The 22,474-nt window shown below is 38.3% G+C and overlaps 1 protein-coding gene across 6 annotated transcripts in view; it reads right to left on the reverse strand.

The window, feature by feature from the left end:
• BZW2 (basic leucine zipper and W2 domains 2) overlaps nucleotides 1-22,474 on the reverse strand; it is a 64,208-nt gene that overhangs the window by 19,271 nt on the left and 22,463 nt on the right. For 5 of the 6 annotated variants that reach the window (XM_012450698.3, XM_012450699.3, XM_012450702.3 and 2 more), the window contains exons 3-6: nucleotides 15,840-16,016; nucleotides 4,943-5,046; nucleotides 3,916-3,981; nucleotides 850-985 (exon numbers count right to left, since the gene is read on the reverse strand). In XM_012450698.3, the coding sequence (XP_012306121.1) occupies nucleotides 850-985; nucleotides 3,916-3,981; nucleotides 4,943-5,046; nucleotides 15,840-16,016 (483 nt within the window). The other variant, XM_064380333.1, reaches the window with a different exon arrangement.

The following is a 22,474-nucleotide window of genomic DNA, read 5'->3' on the forward strand; positions in this document are numbered from 1 at the left end:
CTGAGACAATGTATATCTTAAAAAGTGCAATCAAAATGAATATGTGAGCATCAGTTCCCCTAAACCTTGAGAGGGGGATATTTTCGGTTGTTATGACAGCAGGGACAGTTAAAGGCTGCCATTTTGTGTCAAAGGGCAAAAGGATTAGATGTCCTGCCGGGCGCGGTGGCTCACGCCTGTAATCCCAGCACTTTGGGAGGCCGAGGAGGGTGGATCACGAGGTCAAGAGATCGAGACCATCCTGGTCAACATGGTGAAACCCCCGTCTCTACTAAAAATACAAAAAATTAGCTGGGCATGGTGGCGCATGCCTGTAATCCCAGCTACTCAGGAGGCTGAGGCAGGAGAATTGCCTGAACCCAGGAGGTGGAGGTTGCGGTGAGCCGAGATCGTGTCATTGCACTCCAGCCTGGGTAACAAGAGCGAAACTCCGTCTCAAAAAAAAAAAGATTAGATGTCCCACAAAGAACAAAATATTCTTCCAAAATGAAGAACTGTCCTAACCTAATATGCCAAGAGCATCTAAGTTGAGAGAAATTACTTAGACCAGGTCAATTTCAGGGTATTTGACCAAGGCATCAAGTGTGCCATATGAGATTTTAATTTGCTGTTAGTCTTTCTTAACATGTCTTTGTACAGGTATGCATACTTTTTCCTTCAAATTTCCTATAATTAACATGTCCACTCCTTTTACTATTTGAAAGGCAATATACACACAACCACAGATATTCTGTGTGAAGAATGAGTAGTAGAGGACACCAAAAAGAGCCACTGGCATTTTCTAACTATCTGTGGCTTGATTTTTCTTTTGTTGTCTGTCCTTACCTTCTTTGACTAGAGCCTCCTTACCTTCTTTGACTAAGCTGTCAGTGAAGAGACTGGTGAGGATGGTGGCGGGCAGGGTACCGTTGCCCAGCAGAATCCCTGACAGCATCGCCAACTTTGTCTGCTCTGTTTCGGAAAAGGCTTTAAGGAAGAGGAGAAGCTGTGGGTCAAAAAAAAAAAAAGAAAGAAAATGAAATCATGTCTATGAAGCAAAGGACTGAAGTTGGAAGATAAACAGTGTGAACGTCCATGGCTAAGTGCCACACACACAGTAGGTCATATGCAAAGCATAATTTCATTTCATGATAAACTGGATGCTGTGGAAAGTGAGTTGAGCAGGCAGAGTTCCTCTCTTCTCAGTTCATTTGCTCACAGCTGTAGATAACGTTCACGGGAAGGAAAAGAGATATTTGGATGACATGTAAACAGATGGATTTACGTTTGACTATATGCATGCAAAAGGGTTAAGTATACACAATGGACATGTTTTCTGAAATGGATTGTTTTTCAAATGTTTCCACTTCTTTGGGTGACTACCTCTTCCCCTGCTACATGTACCCATTTTCTCTGAATAGAATTTTTGCAGCAAAAACATACAAACCAACAGCCCCACAAAAACAAAAAACCAGGAAAGAGTTGATGTTAAGCTTTGACATTTAATACATACCATTCTGAGCTCACAGAACACAACAGTCTTCAAAACAAGACTGCTGAGGGAGAAAGGGGTTTTCTAGGTTCTTGATTTTTTTTTTTTTTTTTTGTAAACTTTTAGATTCTCTTGCCCCAAGAGGCAGGGACCTGAAAAAGTAGCAACCCTAGAATGTTTGAATGTAAGCTAAAGGGAAACAAAACATAAAACTCACTTCCTGTATTAAATTCTAAGAGTTTGGAATTTAAACTGTGGGACGCCCTTCTCTTTCCTAACTCTCCTCTGCTTTGTGCTTTGACTACATTCTACTGTTACTTTTTCCATTTCACCAGTTACTAACTAGGCTTGCCATGGAAATTCCTCAGGGGCCTTGCAGATTTTCCATTATTTTGCACCAATGCAAAAACCACTGGTATTGATAAAACAAGTGTCTCCATCCTAATGACATAATATTCCACTAACTGCGTAGGAGGTAAGGAAATATTAATTTACTATGCCCCAACCATTGAAGAATTATTGTATTATAGACTAATTTACATTATGTGTAAGTGACAGAACTGAAACCAAACCAGTCCACTTGATTCTCAATTTATAGCTATTAGATTCTCAACAAATTAAAAAGAAGCTACCATCTAAGTAAGTGCCAGGGAGTGAGGGAATGAGGGTTTCAAAGGCTTAAGTTCCAAGGAGCACCAAGAATGGGGAAGAGTGAAAGAACTATCATAACATGGAGAGTTCATGTCAATTTGTCCTTTTCCTCCATTATAAAAATAAACAACATTTAAATGAGAATAATAAAAAATAACCTCTAAAATAAAATTTTAACACCACTTCTTTAAGCTCATGAATGTAATCATATTCATTTAAAATATACTTAATCACATAGAAATAGTAGAAAATTTAGATTATCTTAAAAATAATAACATTGCCCAATTCTATTAATCAACATTAAAATACAATAAAAATATAATTTAATCAACATCAAAACATAATTACATGTATACACACATATTGTTTTTTATTGTATCTTAAAAATAATAACCACATTGCCCAGTTCTATTAATCAACATTAAAATACAATAAAAATATAATTTAATCAACATCAAAACAGAATTACACGTATACACACATATTGTTTTTTATTGCATTATATGCTGATGATAGCTAAAGCTGGTTGAGTGGACCAGACACTCTTCTGATCAATTTATGTGTATTAATACCTACAACAGGCTCGATCTCCAATTACAAAACATTAAGGTACAAAGACATTAATTCGCCCAAGGTCAAACTACTATCAAATGGTTGCCTTGCACCTTGTGTTTCCATTTAATTTGTCATGCACATTTTCCCTTATTAATACATGGAGGTATGCCTCATTATTTAAAAGACTGCATAGTATTCTATTGTATAGATAGACTGTAATTTAATTAACCAGTCTTCCTCTCCCACCAATGAACATTTAGGCTATTTTTCAATACTTCGGTGACATCTTTATACATATAGCTTTATATATCCATGGAAATAGATTCTTAACAATCCATGATGGCTGGGTCATGGGTCATATAAGAAAAATTTCTTTTAGTGACTATTGCCAAATTGCTCTTCAATATTATACAGGGAACCACTTTGAACGGGGTGGGGCAGGGAAGGGGAGAAGTGGGGAGAGTAAGTAAATAGGGAAGAAGTATATGTTATGCTAACGTTTTTACTTTAGATAGATATCTAAAATTGGAAACAATGGCAAATCTGAAACAAGTAAATGTAGTGGGTGCTGTATATAAATATAGGAGTTACCAACTGGAAGAGGGAACATGCAATTACTCAAAGGAGGCCATCTTTTAAGGAGATGCTACTGCTGATTTGACTAGAGACCAATTACTACACTGAGCCCCTTACGCTATCTCATATAATTCCCACGACAACCATGAGAGAGGTATGCCTCTTATTATAGCGATTTCACTGATAAGAAAGAGCACTGAGATTTACACCCATACACTCTTATCTCCAAAGATATGTTTTTATTCCCTTTGCTACAAAAAAAGTCAAAGAATTTTACTGATCATTAGCTGCTGTGCTATGTTCTTTCATAGGCTTTAACTACTTAAATCACTTTATTTTGATTCTAGTTTTCATTTTAATTTTTAACCTCTGCAAGGTCAGAGATTATAGTCCATAAAACTATTCTTACTGAACAAAGCACACTGTCTTACATTAAATATTACTGGAAAAAGTCCAGAAGAATTACATATTTCTTCCTATGGCTATTAAATTATGATCTTTCATACTCATCTATTTACTAAACATTTATTACAAACTTACTATGTGTTTGACATCCATGTTACTATGCATATGGCACTTTGGAGTATCATCGTACATGTAAAACTTTTATCCCCTTCCATTTCATTACTATAAAACAGATAGGCATTATATCTGAATTTTACCTTTTTCATTTCATCTTCAAATGCCTTTTCCAAATACTTATATCTCCTGATGAGTTTATTGAAGACCTAAACATAAAACAGAACCATAAAATATTAGGTCAACCAAAAAGGCATAGGAGGTATAGAAACTCACCATAATGACACCAGAGATCTACATTAATAAGTACGTATAGTTAAACATTCTCACACTGTAATATGAGAACTATAACCATTTCAAAGATGTTACCATGACCTAGGGGGAAAAAATAGGATCAAAATGCACATGTAGGAGAAAACAAATTCATTCAAGAATATAACAGGTAGGAAAACAAAAACTGATGAAAATAAATGTGATTTTCAAACTGTGAGATGCGGAGATTGAGAATCACTGAAATGAAGCTGTTGAAGATATAATCACTTAGATAATGATGCGATGGAGAGGAGGGCAAAGTGCAAGACAGAATCCACTCTAGGTGGACAACAATATGCTTCTAGCAGATGAGCAAACAATGTTATAATTTACCAGCAATACAGGATGGCTGTCCGCCATAATCCTGTCAGAACTCTAAAGCAGGGTTTGCAACAGTATCAGCAGGATTCTAGACAGTTTTGTAAGTGGAACGATGTTCTTATTTAAATGGGGATTTTGCAAATATTGGTTATTTTAATAACTCTGGAAATGCTTTCTTAACCTAGTTCCTAATTCTCCTGCCTCAGCTTCCCAAGTAGCTGGGATTATAGGTGCCTGCCACCATACCTGGCTAATTTTTGTATTTTTTAGTAGAGACAGGATTTCACCACGTTGGCTAGGCTGGTCTCAAACTCCTGACCTCAAGTGATCTGCCTGCCTTGGCCTCCTTAAGTGCTGGGATTACAGATGTGAGCCATGCCACTAGGCCTATTCTTGTAGTTTTAATGTCCATTCTTTTCATATGTTTAAAAGCTATCTAAGACTCCTATTTAAAAAGTGAGTGGGCTATAGAGATTCTGTAGTATTTTCCCCAACCCTCTTCAATGCTTCAAGGGCAATCTCTCGAATAAGCTGTACCTGAGCATAGTTTCGGATGGTTTCATGATCTTCATTTGCTGAAAACACACAGTGGTTGGTCATCTTGGTCTTGTCACCATCATCTATGCGTGTTCCTCCAGGGGCTGAGAAGAGAAAGGTAATTATGGTTAGGATAATACTGAAATTCAGAACAGCATTTGCAGAACAGATCAATCCTGTCAAAGGAAAGAAAATAATGAAAATACATGTGAAATGTAAGAGTCACATAAAATTTCAAAGAATGACACACAAGAGTAGATGTACACATGTCGCTGTATATTTTTTCCTTTTTTTTTTTTGAGACAGGGTTTCACTCTGTCATTAAGACTTGAGTGCGGTGGTGCAATTATGGCTGACTGCAGTCTCGACGTCCGGGGTGCTCAAGTGACCCACCTTAGCCTCCCAAGCAGCTGGGACCACAGGTGTGTGCCAACATGCCTACCTATTTTTTTGTAATTTTTGTAGAGACAGGGTTTTCCTATGTTGCCCAGGCTGGTCTTTAACTACTGGGCTCAAGTGATCCTACAGCCTGAGCATCCCAAAGTGCTGGGATTACAGGCTTAAGCCACTGAACTTGGCCTTGTGTACTTTATGTTTCCAATATCACACAAATTAGTTGTTTCATTTCATACTCCCACCATAGTGTCCTTCATTTTTGTTCCACATCCTTGACTTCACTACATCTTAGCACTGTTAAGTCTGGTTCTTTCCAAAGTATATTTTTAATCATGGAAGCTAAAGAACAACCTTTATTCAGTAAATTTTATTTCATTATTCTCAATGCAACTCCAGATACTTCCCACTCCAGGACATAGTTCTTTCTTCAGGCTTGCTAACATTTTGCAAGTATTTTGCAGATACTCTACACTATAGAACTGACCAGACATGACTCATACATCTTTTTGCTTTCTACTTGGGTAGCTATTACCATTGCTCCCTCCTTCACTAACCCAGTTATCCATGCCTGGTTGAGTAGCATGGACTCAGATCCTTGCTATTTGTATCTGATAGCCCAGCTGCTATGTTGGATAGGAGAGAGTATTTTAATCTCTCATCTTTTTTTTCCCCATGGACTTAATAGACTAGAACCAAATAATGCCTTTTTCTTTATTTAATTAACTTTCCACATTCAAAAGGTCCTCGTCTAAATTTCAATGGTGGCCATTAGAAACAGTTGATTAGAAAAGCAGAATGAGAACATTAAGAATTTCTGTTTTCTAATTTTACTTTGTTGTAATTAAGGTAGAAGGTTTAAGCAGGCCAAATTAGATTAGTATCTTTCATATACACAACAAATGTTTGCAGTGTACATACTTACAAGTGTTTGCAGTGTATATACTTACACCAGCTACTGTGCTAGGCACCAAGTATACAACAATGGTCAAAATTGAAAAGACAAACACTCTTTACTCATTAGCTACTCCCTTTATGTTTGTATTTTGGTGTATAACCACCTTGATTTAACTTGTGATTTCAGGATCTCTGGATTAAAAGGGCCACCCACAGTCACCTTTGTTAGCAGATGCAGGCAAATGAGAATTCAAGTGAGTTATATTTTCTTAGCTTATCATCCCCTCTATGGGCTTCAGACTCCAGCATACAGTTTTGTAAGTAAATTAGTTTTCGGAAAAGTCAGCTTCTTCAGGAGTCTCTTTTCACTCAATTAATTTATGCATGAGATTTAATTAGCCCTTTTAAATGAATACAACCACATGGAACAAACTTTTACTAAGATAATCATCTTCTAAAAACTCTGGAGTAATTATTGCTATTGCTTTTGATAGAAATTACATAACTGAAAAGTTTGATTTTGAAACTGCAGACTTTTGAGTTGAGAGGTATGTTTTTAAAGTTACATTGTTTAACAAAATAAAACACTTATTACACATTAATAATATTGCTACAGCTTGCATTAATTTTTTTTTTTTACTGATATTAGGACCAAGTATTGTTTGCATTCCTAATGTTTTTGGAGTGCCTGCTGTTTTTCTCAAGATAGAGGTAGAAGTAAACTTAATATATTTATTGTATTTACTATATAAAGGACAATATTGAAAGACCAGATAGCTGTTGTTTTAATAACAGTAAGGTCGGGCATGGTGACTCATGTCTGTAATCCCAGCACTTTGGGCCAGATCACCTGAGGTCGGAGTTCGAGACCAGCCTAGCCAACATGGCAGAAACCCCATCTCTACTAAAAATACAAAATTAGCAGGGCGTGCTGGCACATGCCTGTAATCCCAGCTACTTGGGAGAACTGCCTAATTCCAGGAGGCAGAGGTTACAGTGAGCTGACATTCCAGCCTGGGCGACATTAAAAAAGAAACAAAAGAACAACAGAAGAAGGTAAACTGTGAGTGTCAAGAAAATTTCTACATACTTAATAATTAAACAAAGCATTTATCTAAGAAGAATGCACCTAGCTGGCTTCAGTCCTTACATTCTACATCAGACTTGACAGACATCTGGTGTGGTACAGCTTGTGCGAAGTAAGTCATACGAAACATTTGGCCCTACCTTCTTCTTGAATGTATACACATGGAGGGAAGAAGTGAAATCTGGGCTGCAGAGATAAATGTACTGATCATGGTAAATGAAACTTTAAGAAACTCAATACAAAGTATACAGATAATTTTATATGGGGGGGCAGTTAACGATGGAAGGCAGGAGTAATGTAAGAAGTGGCATCCAGAGAGACAGGAGAAGGTCTAAGTGGTCTCATGTAAGGGAAGAAAATAAAAGAGTTCAAGAATGACAGAAAGGGTCCATAAGTGACTAGCACAGTCGTGTGACTTTGGCAAGAACCAAAACTCGCTGAAGAGCACTCTGATAAAAATATATCATAAGTGATGAAATACTAGAAGTCAATAGTATATTAGGAAATATTCAACTTCACTACTAAAAGTTTTAAAATGAAAATACTTATCACTTACCTAATTGATATCTAGAAAACTGATGAAACTGACTAGCTAACATTGTTAAAAGTGTATGTAAATAGTAACTCATAATTTTTGATAAATTATATATAATATTCCTTTTGAAGACTGGTTTTCTCTCTCAGCTAGGTAGATGAAGACAGATATAAAGATCTCCATCTTTTATTTAATCCATTAATCCCTTGCTAAGTAGATAAAGACGTAATCAGGTAAAAGCACAAAGATACATATGTGCATATAGACACTGATAACTGTTGTTGATAACAGCAACAACTGGGAAGTAGACTAAATATTCTTTAACATCCGTTTGGCTTTAATTCTTTTTAGAATCATCCAGTATAACACTCATGGGTGTGCAAGGCAGCAACATATTGCTGAATAAATAGACAACATCATTCAAAATATCGTATTTGCATAGTATCACCCATTCTTAAGAGTTTATGAGGTAAAGAGTTTATTTTTGTTTGAGAAAGAATCTCCCTCTGTCACCCAGTCTGGAGTGCAGTGGTGCGATCTCGGCTCACTGCAACCTCCAACTCCCAAGTTCAAGCAATTCTCCTGCCTCAGCCTCCTGAGTAGCTGGGATTACAGTGGCCGCCACCATGCCCAGTTAATGTTTGTATTTTTTATAGAGATGGGGTTTCACCATGGTCAGGCTGGTCTCAAACTCCTGACCTCAGCTGATCCACCCACCTCGGCCTCCCAGAATGCTGGGATTACAGGTGTGAGCCACCACACTTGGCTGGTAAAGAGATTTCTAGAAGTGAAGTAACCAAAATATTAACAATGATTATTTGTGGGTAATGAGATTTGAGCTCAATACAGATAGCTGTTATACTTAGACTTGAATTATCTACAGTCATAATGTAAGCTCTTCATAAACAATAAGAACAGCAAAAGTAATTCAGGATGTGGTGAAAACCAGCAATGCAGAATGACAGAAGGCCTGGTAGTCAATGGGGCCATGTACCAAAACAGATTGCTTGAAATAAGAGCTCAGAGAAAAAGGAATTTAAGGGCAGTTCCACCTCAAGATGGAGGAATGTATCCACGGTTTTTTTCAAAGCCAAGGTAGGCTGGCTTAAGCAGTGTTTTCTCAATAAAAGGCAATGATGTCACTTTGGGCAAGGCAGTCTTTCATTATGCTGTATATTTTTTGCGCAGCAGAGTAGACAGATATCTGCCCTCTCCGCTGAAGTTTTTTAACAACCAGAACACTTGCACAGATTTGCAAACTGAAAATTCCTGGCCTAGGAAATTTGACCATTTCTAGTGATTTACAGCTACCAAAGGAACTAACTGTAAGAACTCAGATTTAAGAATGACGATGAGAGGAAAATGGGTGGTTATTATATTTAATAAACATTAGAATCAACTACTTAATAAACTTAAAGGCTTCTTTCATGATGCCTCTATTCTATAAGGTATAGCTTTTATTTTTTTACCTATCTTTAATGACTTCTAATCCTCTGTCTTTAAGTTTTCTAGTTATACTTACATTTTATTTTATTTTATTTTATTTTTTACTTTAGGTTCTGGGCTACATGTGCAGGTCATGCAGGGTTGTTGCCTACCTGCATACATAACCAGGTGGTTTGCTGCCTCTATTCCCCCTTCATCTATATCCGGCATTTCTCCCCATGTTATCCCTCCCACCCCCCCACCTTCCTCTGACCCCGCTGTCCCTCCCCTATGCCCCCCCAACTAACCCCAGTGTGTGATGCTCCTCTCCCTGAGTCCACGTGTTCTCATTGTTCAGCACCTGCCTATGAGTGAGAACATGTGGTGTTTGGTTTTCTGTTCTTGTGTCAGTTTGCTGAGAATGATGGTTTCCAGATTCATCCAAGTCCCTACAAAGGACATGAACTCATCATTTTTTTATGGCTGCTAGTATTCCATGGTGTATATGTGCTACATTTTCTTTGTCCACTCTATCATTGATGGGCATTTAGGTTGGTTCCAGGTCTTTGCTATTGTACACAGGGCTGCAATGAACATACATGTGCATGTGTCTTTGTAATGGAACGATTTATAGTCCTTTGGGTATATACCCAGTAATGGGATTGCTGGGTCAAATGGAATTTCTATTTCTAGATCCTTGAGAAATGGTCACACTGTCTTCCACAATGGCTGAACTAATTTACACTCCCACCAACAGTGTAAAAGTGTTCCTATTTCTCCACATCCTCTCCAGCGTCTGTTGTCTCCAGATTTTTTAATGATCACCATTTTAACAGGCATGAGATGATATCTCAATGTGGTTTTGATTTGCATTTCTCTAATGACCAGTGATGATGAGCATTTTTTCATAGGTTTGTTGCCCTCATATATGTCTTCTTTTGAAAAGTTTCTGTTCATATCCTTCACCCACTTTTGAATGGGTTTTTTACTTGTATATCTGTTTTAGTTCTTTGTAGATTCTGGATATTAGCCCTTTGTCATATGGGTAGATTGAAAAAATTTTTTCCCATTCTGTTGGTTGTCAGTTCACTCTGATGATTGTTTCTTTTGCTGTATAGAAGCTCTGAAGTTTAATTAGGTCCCATTTGTCTATTTTGGCTTTTGTAGTCATTGCTTTTGGTGTTTTAGTCATGAAGTCCTTGCCTATGCCTATGACCTGAATGGTTTTGCCTAGATTTTCTTCTAGTGTTTTTATGTTGTTAGGTCTTATGTTTAAGTCTTAAATCCATCTGGAGTTAATTTTAGTGTAAGGTGTCAGGAAGGAGTCCAGTTTCTGCTTTCTGCACATTGCTAGTCAGTTTTCCCAACACCATTTATTAAACAGCGAATCCTTTCCCCATTGCTTGTTTTTGTCAAAGATCAGATGGTTGTAGATGTGTAGCATTGCCTCCGAAGCCTCTGTTCTGTTCCATTGGTCTATATCTCTGTTTTGGTACCAGTACCATGCTGTTTTGATTACTATAGCCTCATAGTATAGTTTCAAATCAGGTAGTGTGATGCCTTTAGCTTTGCTCTTTTTGCTTAGAATTGTCTTGGCTATGTGGGCTCTCTTGTGGTTCCATATGAAGTTTAAAGTGGTTTTTTCCAGTTCTGTGAAGAAGGTCATTGGTAGCTTGATGGGGATAGCGTTGAATCTGTAAATCACTTTGGGCAGTATGGCCATTTTCACAATACTGATTCTTCCTAACCATGAGCACGGAATGTTTCTCCATCTGTTTGTGTCCTCTCTTACTTCATTGAGCAGCGATTTGTAGTTCTCCTTGAAGAGGTCCTTAATTTTCTTTGTTAGTTGTATTCCTAGGTACTTTATTCTCTTTGTAGCAATTGTGAATGGCTGTTCGTTCTTGATTTGGCTCTCTTTAAGTCTGTTATTGGTGTATAGGAAAGCTTGTGATTTTGGCACATTGATTTTGTATCCTGAGACTTTGCTGAAGTTGCTTATCAGTTTCAGGAGATCTTGGGCTGAGACACTGGGGTCTTCTAAATATACAATCATGTTGTCTGCAAATAGAGACAATTTGACTTCCTCCTTTCCTAATTTAATACTCTATTTCTTTTTCTTGCCTAATTGCTCTGGCTAGAACTTCCAATACTATATTGAATAGGAGTGGTGAGAGAGGGCATCCTTGTCTAGTGCCAGATTTCAAAGGGAATGCTTCCAGTTTTTCCCCATTCAGTATGATATTGGCTGTAGGTTTGTCACAAATAGCTTTTATCATTTTATGATATGTTCTGTCAATACCTAGTTTATTGAGAGTTTTTAGCATGAAGGGCTGTTGAATTTTGTTGAAGGCCTTCTCTGCATCTATTGAGATAATCATGTGGTTTTTGTCTTTGGTTCTGTTTATGTGATGGATTATGCTTATGGACTTGCGTATGTTGAACCAGCCTTGCATCCCTAGGATGAAGCCTACTTGATCGTGATGGATAAGCTTTTTGATGTGCTGTTGCAATCGGTTTGCCAGCATTTTATTGAAGATTTTTGCTTTGATGTTCATCATGGAAATTGGCCTGAAGTTTTTTTTTCTAGTTGAATGTCTGCCTGGTTTTGGTATCAGGATGATGTTGGTTTCATAGAATGAGTTAGGGAGGATTCCCTCTCTTTGTATTGTTTGGTATAGTTTCAGAAGGAATGGAACCAGCTCTTCTTGGTATGTCTGGTAGAATTCAGTTGTGAACTCATCTGGACTTGGACTTGTTTTGTTTGGTAGCCTTTGATTGCTGCCTCAACTTCAGCCCTTGTTATTGATCTCTTCAGGGTTTCACCTTCCTGGTTTAGTCTTGGTAGAGTGCAAGTGTCCAAGAATTTATCCATTTCTTCCAGGTTTACTGGCTTATGTGCATACAGCTGTTTGTAGTCATCTCTGATGGTAGTTTGTATCTCTGTGGAATCAGTGGAGATATCCCCTTTATCATTTTTTATTCTATCTATTTGATTCTTCTCTCTTTTCTTTTTTATTGGTCTGGCTAGCAGTCTATTTTGTTGATCTTTTCAAAAAAAACAGCTCCTGGATTTATTGATTTTTTGAAGGGTTTTTTGTGTCTCTATATCCTTCAATTCTGCTCTGATTTTAGTTATTTCTTGTCTTCTGCTAGCTTTTGAGTTTTTTTGATCTTGCTCTTCCAGCTCTTTCAATTTTGATGATACGGTGTCAATTTTAGATCTTTCCTTGTTTCTCATGTGGGCATTTATTGCTATAAATTTCCCTCTTGACACTGCTTTAAAGGTGTCCCAGAGATTCCAGTAAGTTGTATTTTCATTCTGATTGGTTTTGAAGAACATCTTTATTTCTGCCTTCATTTCATTGTTTATCCAGTCGACACTCAGAAGCAAGTTGTTCAGTTTCCAAGTAGTTGTGCGGATTTGAGTGAGGCTCTTAATGCTGAGTTCTAATCTGATTGTGCTGTGGTCTGAGAGACTGTTAAGATTTCCATTCTTTTACATTTGATGAGGAGTGATTTGCTTCCAACTGTGTGGTCAATTTTAGAGTAAGTACAATGTGGTGCTGAGAAGAATGTATATTCTGTGGATTTGGGGTGGAGCATTCTGTATATGTTTATTAGGTCCACTTGGTCCAACTCTGCATTCAAGTCCTGGATGTCCTTGTTAATTTTCTTTCTCATTGATCTGTCTAATATTGACAGTGGAGTGTTGAAGTGTCCCACTATTATTGTGTGGGAGTCTAAATCTCATTTTAGGTCATTAAGAACTTGCTTTATGTATCTGGGTGCTCCTGTGTTGGGTGTGTATATATTTAGGATAGTTAGTTCTTCTTGTTGGATTGATTCTTTTACTGTTATGTAATGCCCTTCTTTGTCTCTTTTGATCTTTGCTGGTTTGAGGTCCGTTTTATCAGGGACTAGGATTGCAAGCCCTGCTTTTTTTTGTTCTCCATTTGCTTGGTAAATCTTCCATCCCTTTATTTTGAGTCAATGTGTGTCTTTGTATGCAAAATGGGTTTCCTGAATACAGCACACTGATGGGTCTTGACTTCTTATCCAGTTTGCCAGTCTGTGTCTTTTGATTGGGGTGCTTAGGCCGTTTACATTCAATGTTAATATTGTTATGTGTGAATTTGATCCTGCCATTTTGTTACTGGCTGGTTTTCTTGCCTGTTAGTTGACTGAGTTTCTTCATTGCATTTTTGGTATTTGCCATTTGGTGTGCTTTTGCAGTGGCTGGTACTTGTTCCTTTCCATGTTTATTGTTTCTTTCAGGAGCTCTTGTAAGGCAGGTCTGGTGGTGACGAAATCTCTCAGTAATTGCTTGTCCATAAAGGATTTTATTTCTCCTTCACTTACGAAGCTTAGTTTGGCTGGACATGAGATTCTGGGTTGAAAGTTCTTTTTATACGGATGTTGAATATTGGCCCCCACTCTCTTCTTGCTTTTAGGGTTTCTGTCAAGAGATCCACTGTGAGTCTGATTGGCTTCCCTCTGTGGGTGACCTGTCCTTTCTCTCTGGCTGCCCTTATGATTTCTTCCTTCATTTCAACTCTAGTGAATCTGATGATTATGTGCCTTGGGGTTGCTTTTCTTGAGGAATACTTTTGTGGAGTTCTCTGTATTTCTTGGATTTCCATGTTGGACTGCCTTGCTAGGCTGAGGACGTTTCTCCTGGATAATATCCTGGAATGTGTTTTCCAGCTTGGATTCATTCTCCTTGTCACATTCAGGTGCACTGATCAAGCATAGATTAGGTCTTTTCATATAATCTCATATTTCTTGGAGGCTTTGCTCATTTCTTTTCACTCTTTTTTCTCTTGTCTTGTATTCTCTTTTTATTTCATTGAGTTGATCTTCAATCTCTGATATCCTTTCTTCTGCTTGATCGATTCGGCTACTAAAACTTGTGTTTAATTCAAGTAGTTCTCGTGTTGTGTTTTTCAGCTCCGTCAAGTCATTTATGTTCGTCTCTAAGCTGGTTATCCTAGTTAGCATTTCATCTAACCTTTTTTCCAGGTTTTCAGTTTCTTTGCATTGGGTTAGAACGTGTTTCTTTAGATCAGAAACGTTTGTTATTACCCACCTTATGAAGCCTGTTTCTGTCAATTCATCGCACTCTTTCTCGGTCATGTTGTGTTCCCGTGTTGATGAGGAGTTGTGATCCCTTGAAGGAGAAGAGGCATTCTGGTCTTTGATGGTTTCATCACTTTTGCGCTGGTTTTTTTGCATCTTCGTGGATTTACCTGGCTCTGATCTCAGGGAGATGCTTGATGAGGTTGCTTGTCTGCCTGTGGAGGAGCTACTGGGTTTCCAGGGACTCCTTCAGGTTACTAGGTAGGCTTCCTGTGTCTTTTTTGTTTACACTGAAAGGTTAGGCCCGCATCTTCCACTGACCTGGAGGCGCTGCTGGGTGGTCAAGAACACCATCCAGTTGCTAAGTAGGCTTCCCGTGTTTTTTGTTAAAACATGAAGCCTAGTCTTGCCTCTTTAATGGTGGGTTGGCCTTTCCTCCACAGAGCTGGATCATTCAGGGTTTAGCTCAGACTGAGGCACTGGCTGTGCAACCTGCCAGAGTTAGTGCTTCAGCCCTCTGGGGTTTGTGGGGGAGGGTAGGGACCCACCTGGCTGCACCGTCTGTCTCCTGCTTTCAGCTCCCTCTCTCTCTGGGCAGGGGGAGGGGGTGATAGCTTGGTCTGCAGGCTCTTCCGACCAGCTATGGGCTTATGTGTTTGCTTAGATCTGTGCGACAATCTGGGACACCGTCCCAGATTATTATTCAACTCTATGCTTGTAATTCCCGGTGCTTAACTGGCAAAGATCCCCTGTTCCGTGTATTGCTGAGGCTTTAGGGGAATCGCTGTATCGGGACCAGGGTGCCGGAAGGGGAGCCTCCGACTCACCAGTCAGATGTACTTTCTGGGTGAAGCAGCATCCCTCCCTGCCTCTGTCTGCTCTGCCTGGGCTTTGCTGACCATCCAACCAGACTTGTTGAAAGGCACCTGGTACCTTGGTTGGAGCTGGGAGATCTCTCTATTTCTGCATCTCTCCCGCTGGGTGTTGTGCACCAGAGTTGTGTCTATTCGGCCATCTTGTTCCCCTATGCTTATAATTTAAATGATTTTTCAAAAACCAGGTTTAAACTGTATTTCTTTATATGTTTTATTATTTATAGATGAAATGGCATTAATTACATCTTTAAAATTTATACACTAATTTATAGTCTTTTGCAGAAATTACTCCTTTTATGGCCCCTCCAAAAACACTGAAAGACTAGGGACATATGAGAAAGGTGGCTTTTAGGTGAAGCAAAGTGGCCAACTTTGTAGTAGTGTCAACCAAAGTCCTCCGTTCTATGCCTCTATTAACCAATAATCATTTCACATCCACATTAATATTATTCCAAATCCTAAATCAGGTAAAAATCATAAGCTTCCATTTGTATTTTTTATCAACTCTAATAAAAATAAACTTATAAAGACTCTATCTTATAAGAAAATACTTCAATGAATTAAAAATATATAAATATACTCCAAGATGCGATAATGCACATTTACCAAGCATACTGCCGGCCACCAGGATATCGAAGAGCGTGTCTGCATAGCGACGATAATCTAATCTTGAGCCTGTAGAGTCCAGAAATTTGGCTACAGCTTCAAGATCATCACCAGCCTCATTAAGCCCTTGGACAAGTGTATCCCTGAAGACTGTAGGTTCGAATTTCTCTTTTTCATCTAAAATAAAACAATTTAAAATAACCATCAAATAAATAAATACTGATAGTATAACAATCAAAACTTAATTCTATTTTATCTAAGAGAGGGGAAAAAATCTACAGAGTATTGCCAAAGAATGCAGGAGAATATACAAATACAAGCAAACAAAGATGGTATCGGGGAATAAGGAGGGATATCTCTTTTTAAAAGAAGTTATTACAGGCTGGGCGCGGTGACTCATGCCTATGATCCCAGCACTTTGGGAAGCTGAGGTGGGTGGATCACTTGCGGTCAGGAATTCGAGACCAGCCTGGCCAACATGGTGAAATCCCATCTCTATTAAAATATAAAAAATTAGTTGGGCATGGTAGTGGGTGTCTGTAATCCCAGTTACTTGGGAGGCTAAGGCAGGAGGATCACTTGAACCCAAGAGGTGGAGGTTGCAGTGAGCACAGATGGCACCTCTGCACTCCAGCCTGGGGGGACAAGAGTGAAACTCCATCTCAAAAAAAAAAATTAAAAAATTAAAGAATTTATTGAGAGTACTTAAACATTTAATAAATGTAATGAGCCATATATGTACATGTACAGCTTCAGAACAGAATGTACTAAACATTTTGGTCTCATGACCTCGTGACACATAAAATGTATATTTGGAATTAGGATTCCAAAGGATTCTTTGGAAAAAGGCTCTTTGGAATCCTAATTACAAAGCATTCCAAAGGGAGTTTTTGTTTATGGAACTTCAATCTATGGATACTTATTTTAAGAAATTAAAACAAAACATTTTATATTATTTATTTAACAAAAAGTTAGTGAGAAGGATCGTACTGTTTTATACTCTTGCAAATCTCTAATGCCTGGCTCAATGGCAGACAGATCAATTTTCATATCCACTGCATTCAATCTATTGCAAAATCACATATCCTTAAACTCTAGAAAACTCCACTGTAAAATTATGAGAGAATGTGTGAAACACATGAATAATATCTTGGTATTATTATAAAAAGTTTTGATTTTGTAGGGCTTCAGAGGATTGACAGGGATATGATATTATATAGCTTTTTTTTCCTTAGCAAAGTGGATAAGACAAATACAGAGTGATCACAAAGGCACACATTAAAAGCATAAATGAGCTGTCACAGTGAAATAGACACATGAGCCTGAGAAGTAGTCTGATGTCGTGACTGGGAGTCTGGGTTTGGAAGGAGTTTTAATCTAGACTCTAGCAAGACCTTGCTGAAGGTTGGCTTGGAGCCAGATCTTGAACAAAGCAGGGATCATATACTATTGAAAAGAAGTGAAGATGACAAACTACATGTCAGATTAGGTGGAAATAAATGAGTGGATTAAAGGTAAAGTGTCTATAGTTCAACTCAAAGGACACTACTCTTTTCTCCCCACTAATGGAGGAGAATAAGACTAAGTGTGAGGAGAGACAAGCAAAGGATGAACCCAAAACTTTAAAAGAAAAAAAATCGTATCATAGATATCTCTAGAGAGTAAGGTGAGAGATACTGCAACAAAAGTGGAGGGAGGGAAGGAAGAGAATACTATAAAATATTCCATAAATAAATAGTTCTTGGAAATAAAAAATATGATAGAAAAAGTAAAAAACAGCTGGGCACAGTGGCCCACCTGTACACCTGTAATCCCCGCACTTTGGGAGGCCGAGGCAAGCGAATCATGAGGTCAGGAAATTCAGACCATCTGGCCAACATGGTGAAACCCAGTCTCTACTAAAATACAAAATAATTAGCCAGGTGTGGTGGTGCACGCCTGTAGTCCCAGCTACTCAGGAGGCTTAGGCAAGGGAATTTCTTGAACCCAGTGGCAGAGGATGCCATGAGCCAAGACTGTGCCACTGCACTACAGCCTGGGTGACAGAGCAAGACTCCATCTCAAAAAAAAAAAGAAAAAAAAAAAGTAAAAAACTCAATGGAAGCATAAGAGAAAGCTAAGATTATCTTTTAGAAACTAGGAAAAAAGGTCAAAGACCTAGAAAATAGTAAAAAGAAGAGAAAAAAGGCAGATCTGTCAAATATCCAAAAAATACATCTAACAGAAAGGCAGAATGAAAAAACAAAGCAAAGGAAATTTAAAAAAAAATCTTAATAAACCTCATAGAATTGAAAGATGTCAGTGTTCCCAAGCACATGGCTATCTGGGAACCCAGCGCAAAGATTCAAAGTGGATTCACACAAGCACATTGACTACTGTGAGATTTCAGAATACTGGGAACAAAGCAACTATCTGAACTTTCCGGAGCGAAAACAAACAAACAAACAAACAACCAAAAACAAGCAATATGTAAAAATGTAAAAAGTATCAAGAAACTCAATTGCTCAAGAGAAATACCAGGCACCAGAAGACATTTCTTCAAAATTCTTAGAAAAAAGAATTTCCAGCCTAGAATTCTTGTTAGTGCTCAGCCAAAAAAATCATTTTTTGAGACAGGATCTGTCCCCCGGGCTGGGTGCCAGTGGCGCAGTCTTGGCTCTCTGCAACCTCTGCCTCCTGGGTTCAAGTGATTTTCCTGCTTCAGCTTCCTGAGCGGCTGCGACTACGGGTACATGCCACCACATCCGGCTACTTTTTGTATTTTCAGTACAGACAGGATCTTGTCATGTTGCAGTCTGGTCTCCAACTCTTGGCCTCAAGAGATCCACCTGACTTGGCCTCCCAAAGTACTAAGATTACAGGCATGAGCCACAGTGCCTGGTCCAGCCAGCCTACTCATCAAGGGAAGAACAATACGAACATACATATAATGAAACACCCAAGGCCTCAAAAATAGTTAATAACTCAAGATTAAGTCATGAGATCGCAGGCAAGAGGGAAACAACAAGACAGCAGTAGTATTCTTGTGGATAATGGCGAAAGGATATTTCAAGCTTTTCCTTAAGTGTTTTGTATTAAGAGATTCATACAACAAAGGGAAAGGTTAGGGTTGGCTAATTTTAAGCACAGAAAACTAAGCCCCCCCACTCAAGAGAGAATTACACTATTAAATCAAGAGATAACAAAACAGTGTTAATTTTTAAAAAATGCAATCATATCACAGTTCAGCTGTGAATAGCATGTGCAAAGTCACAGAAATATAAACTCTAAACATTGGTGTAGCTGAAACTATGATACAATGAAAGAATAGAGAAGGACAGGAAGTATAGGGGTGGGGGAAGCGAGCAATGGAAGAGCTGAATCATCATTTTCCATAGTAGAAAAGGCATATTTAATATCTCCAACAGAAAAATCAAGAACTAGCCATACTACGTGTTTGCATAACCTTGATAAAATTAAAAACTACATTTTAGAACCACACAGCAACTGCCTCGTTTGTACTGCTTGTAGTGGTCTAACAGAAGGGCACGGTTGTAAGTGGTTAACACTAGTCACAGCAGGACAAGAACCAGAGAAGAATGGCATTCCCAGTACCAGTCAGAGTCACGCAGTGTGAGATACCATAAAGACACACATAAATTAGCTGGGACAATATTCATCATGAACAAGAGATAAAAAGTCCTTTTGATGCTGTAAGCAAAACATTATGCAGTCAAGAACATGCAAATGGTGACTGCAGAAAAAATATAATTAGGGTCTTGTTGTGTAGAGGGGGAGGAAATGGATAGGAATTCTAGAGGAATACATTAGGCTGGAGGAGGGGATAACTGTTTTCACACAAAAGGAACCCAATGACAGGCACAGAAAACTTCACTTTCCAGTCAGGGTCTAGCCAACAGGCAATTATCCTTCCCTGTTGGAAAAAAAGATATTTGCTTTCCTATAATATGAGAATGGCAGAAGTAAAACTACATGCTGTCTATTAAGTCTTGTGACCAGTTCCAAAATCAAATAAGGTCATCCCCATATCCCCACATGGTTGGATGTTGATTTAGGTGGTAGAACAGATTTTGATGGTTTGAAAATTACAAATGGAGGCATTGGGAAATATAAGTGGATAAATAAGGAAAAACCCAGACTATGCCAAGAATCCATGCGGAGGACTTTGTTTTGAATTTAAGACACAACTTAAAAACTTGTTTTGTAAAAATATCTTCATTCTTCCATTCCAAAAGAATTACTAACAAAGAGAAAAGGAAGATAGCATATTACAACCAAGGATATTTCAACAGTGAGCAATCGGGTGGTAATCAACGTGATTACTTACAGCTTGGGAATCTTAAAAAGTCATGATAGACCTGATAGGACTAAGAACAATGTTTTGCAGGCTGAAAAAAGCTCCCAGCTACTAAAACAAAGTACCCATCAAGAAGACTAGAAAATTCCCATCTAAGAAAATGGTAAGAACACTAATGGAAATTTGAGAAACAAGACGACATTTGACCTAACGAGTCTTTTTCATCTAAAACTACAGTAACGTAGTTTGTATTTTATTAAAGGACAGTCTAGCAGAAATACTAACAAAATTTGAATGAAAATATGCCATTGCCTTCTTGGGTTTCCATTTGGCAGTTTAAGTCTCCCTTGAAGTGAGAAGGATATAATTAGGGTCTCCAATTTAAACCGTGCTGGTGAATCACAATTGTGACACTCAAGAGTTAGTCATTAATAGACCTTGTACTGACACAGAGAAGAAATGGGCCTAATTCTGACACTCAAATATGCCTCCTATACGTTATCTAACTTGCTTACTGTGGTTAAAAACATGTTAGTGAAGTGATATAATAACAGAATCCACATCCCTTTCTGACTGTCATTGAGGTATAGTACTGAATTTTTTAAATCACATATTTTCTTTCTTTTCCTGTAAAATCAAATGTATTGTCTAATTATATATATACATAAACACATATCTTTCCAGATTTAAAGGTTTACGCATTTAGTTATTAATACCACTTACTATAAAGCTAAAAGTGACTTAAAAACCAATATTACATGCCTGGGCATGGTGGCTCCATGCCTGTAATCCCAGCACTTTGGGAGGCCAAGGTGGATGGATCATTTGAGGCCAGTTCTGAGACCAGCCTGAGCAACATAGTAAAACCTCCTGTCTACTAAAAAAATATAAAAATTAGCTAAGCGTGGCAATGCACGCCTGTAATCCCAGCTATTTGGGAGGCTGAGGCACGAGAATCACTTGAATCCGGGAGACAGGCTGCAGTAAGCTGAGATTGCACCACTGAACTCCAGCCTAGATGACAGAGCGAGAATCTAACTAAAACAACAACAACAAAACCATTATCACAGAGCTAGAAGTCTCAGGGAGAAACCTGAGCACGTGGTCATGCTATGCCTGCAGTCTGGCCTTTTTTTCCCCTCTCTCTTGTTTTCAGTAATTATAATCCAATTTTTCTAAAAATGTACTGAAAGACCAGTTCGTTTATTAAATGTTTCATTTAGCAAAGCATAACCCAATTGCTTGGAGAGAAATGATCATTGTTTCAGATTTCCACAAGCCACAGAAGAAAACATAATTACTTTGGAGAATGTATCATAAGCAAGATGTATCTCATAAAGGAAAAGAGAATCTGATTAGAGTTCCATTATAGAATGTGTCCTACCACAATGTTTGTATTTTAATGCTAAGCAATAAGAAATAGATTGTCAAATTAACTTGGCATGCAGGAGCACTGGCTTTGCTAAGAAATGTTTCAAAGTGAGGAAATATCTTCAGAGAACAGCCTATCACAAGGACCTTGAAATATCCTCAGTAGTAATTTTCCCCAGCTCTACAAAATTGCTAACCATTTATTTGAAGTCAGCCCCTTCATAATAGCAAAGAAAAGTTAAGGATGAGAAATCATCAGGAGGCATTTCACTACTAAGAGGAACAGAAAATGAGGTTGACTCAATTTTTTTCCCCCCATCAGCAGTTTGGCACAAAATGGCCCAAGTGTTGCTTAAATCCCCAAGAGATATGAGTTACATAAATCCAGATTAACTGGCAAATAATATATATTTCTCAGTGGCTCTCCCTGAGTACTCCAACAGCACAATCTTGACCACCAAGCGATTCAGGGACAAACCCTGTTCTGAATGAGAGAAAACTTTCTGGTTCTAAACTGTAGACAAACCATAAGGGCCAGTTTACTCGCTGACTCACGTCTGCTGTTGTGCAACACGTTCTGGGGCCCTCTCTTGAGCTCCGTTCCCGTGAATTCACGTCACACTAACAAAGCCACTTGAGCTGGAGATCCAGCTCTGAGATTAACACGTTCCCCCAGCGGCAGGCAATGGCAAACATTTCTGTGCCTCCTAGTTGGACATACAGTAGCTATTGTCACACTACTAGGCTCCACGATACCTTAACTATAATTAAGTTTCTGAACTATATTGTTCATGATTGATAAATCCTTTTAAAACCTTCCACGTCCTTTCTTCCAAGGCTGCTTTAAACAGTACGACTCTGAATGCATTCCAGTGAGCACTTTGGGTTTGATATCTGCTTCCAGATTCCAAGCAGGAATGTAGTGGGGCACAATTTGCAAGACTAAGATGAGGACTAAATGAGAAGT

Source organism: Aotus nancymaae, unplaced genomic scaffold (genome assembly GCF_030222135.1).
Source record: "Aotus nancymaae isolate 86718 unplaced genomic scaffold, 86718_ANA_hifiasm-v0.15.2.pri h1tg000025l, whole genome shotgun sequence".
NCBI classification, from domain to species: Eukaryota; Metazoa; Chordata; class Mammalia; order Primates; family Aotidae; genus Aotus; species Aotus nancymaae.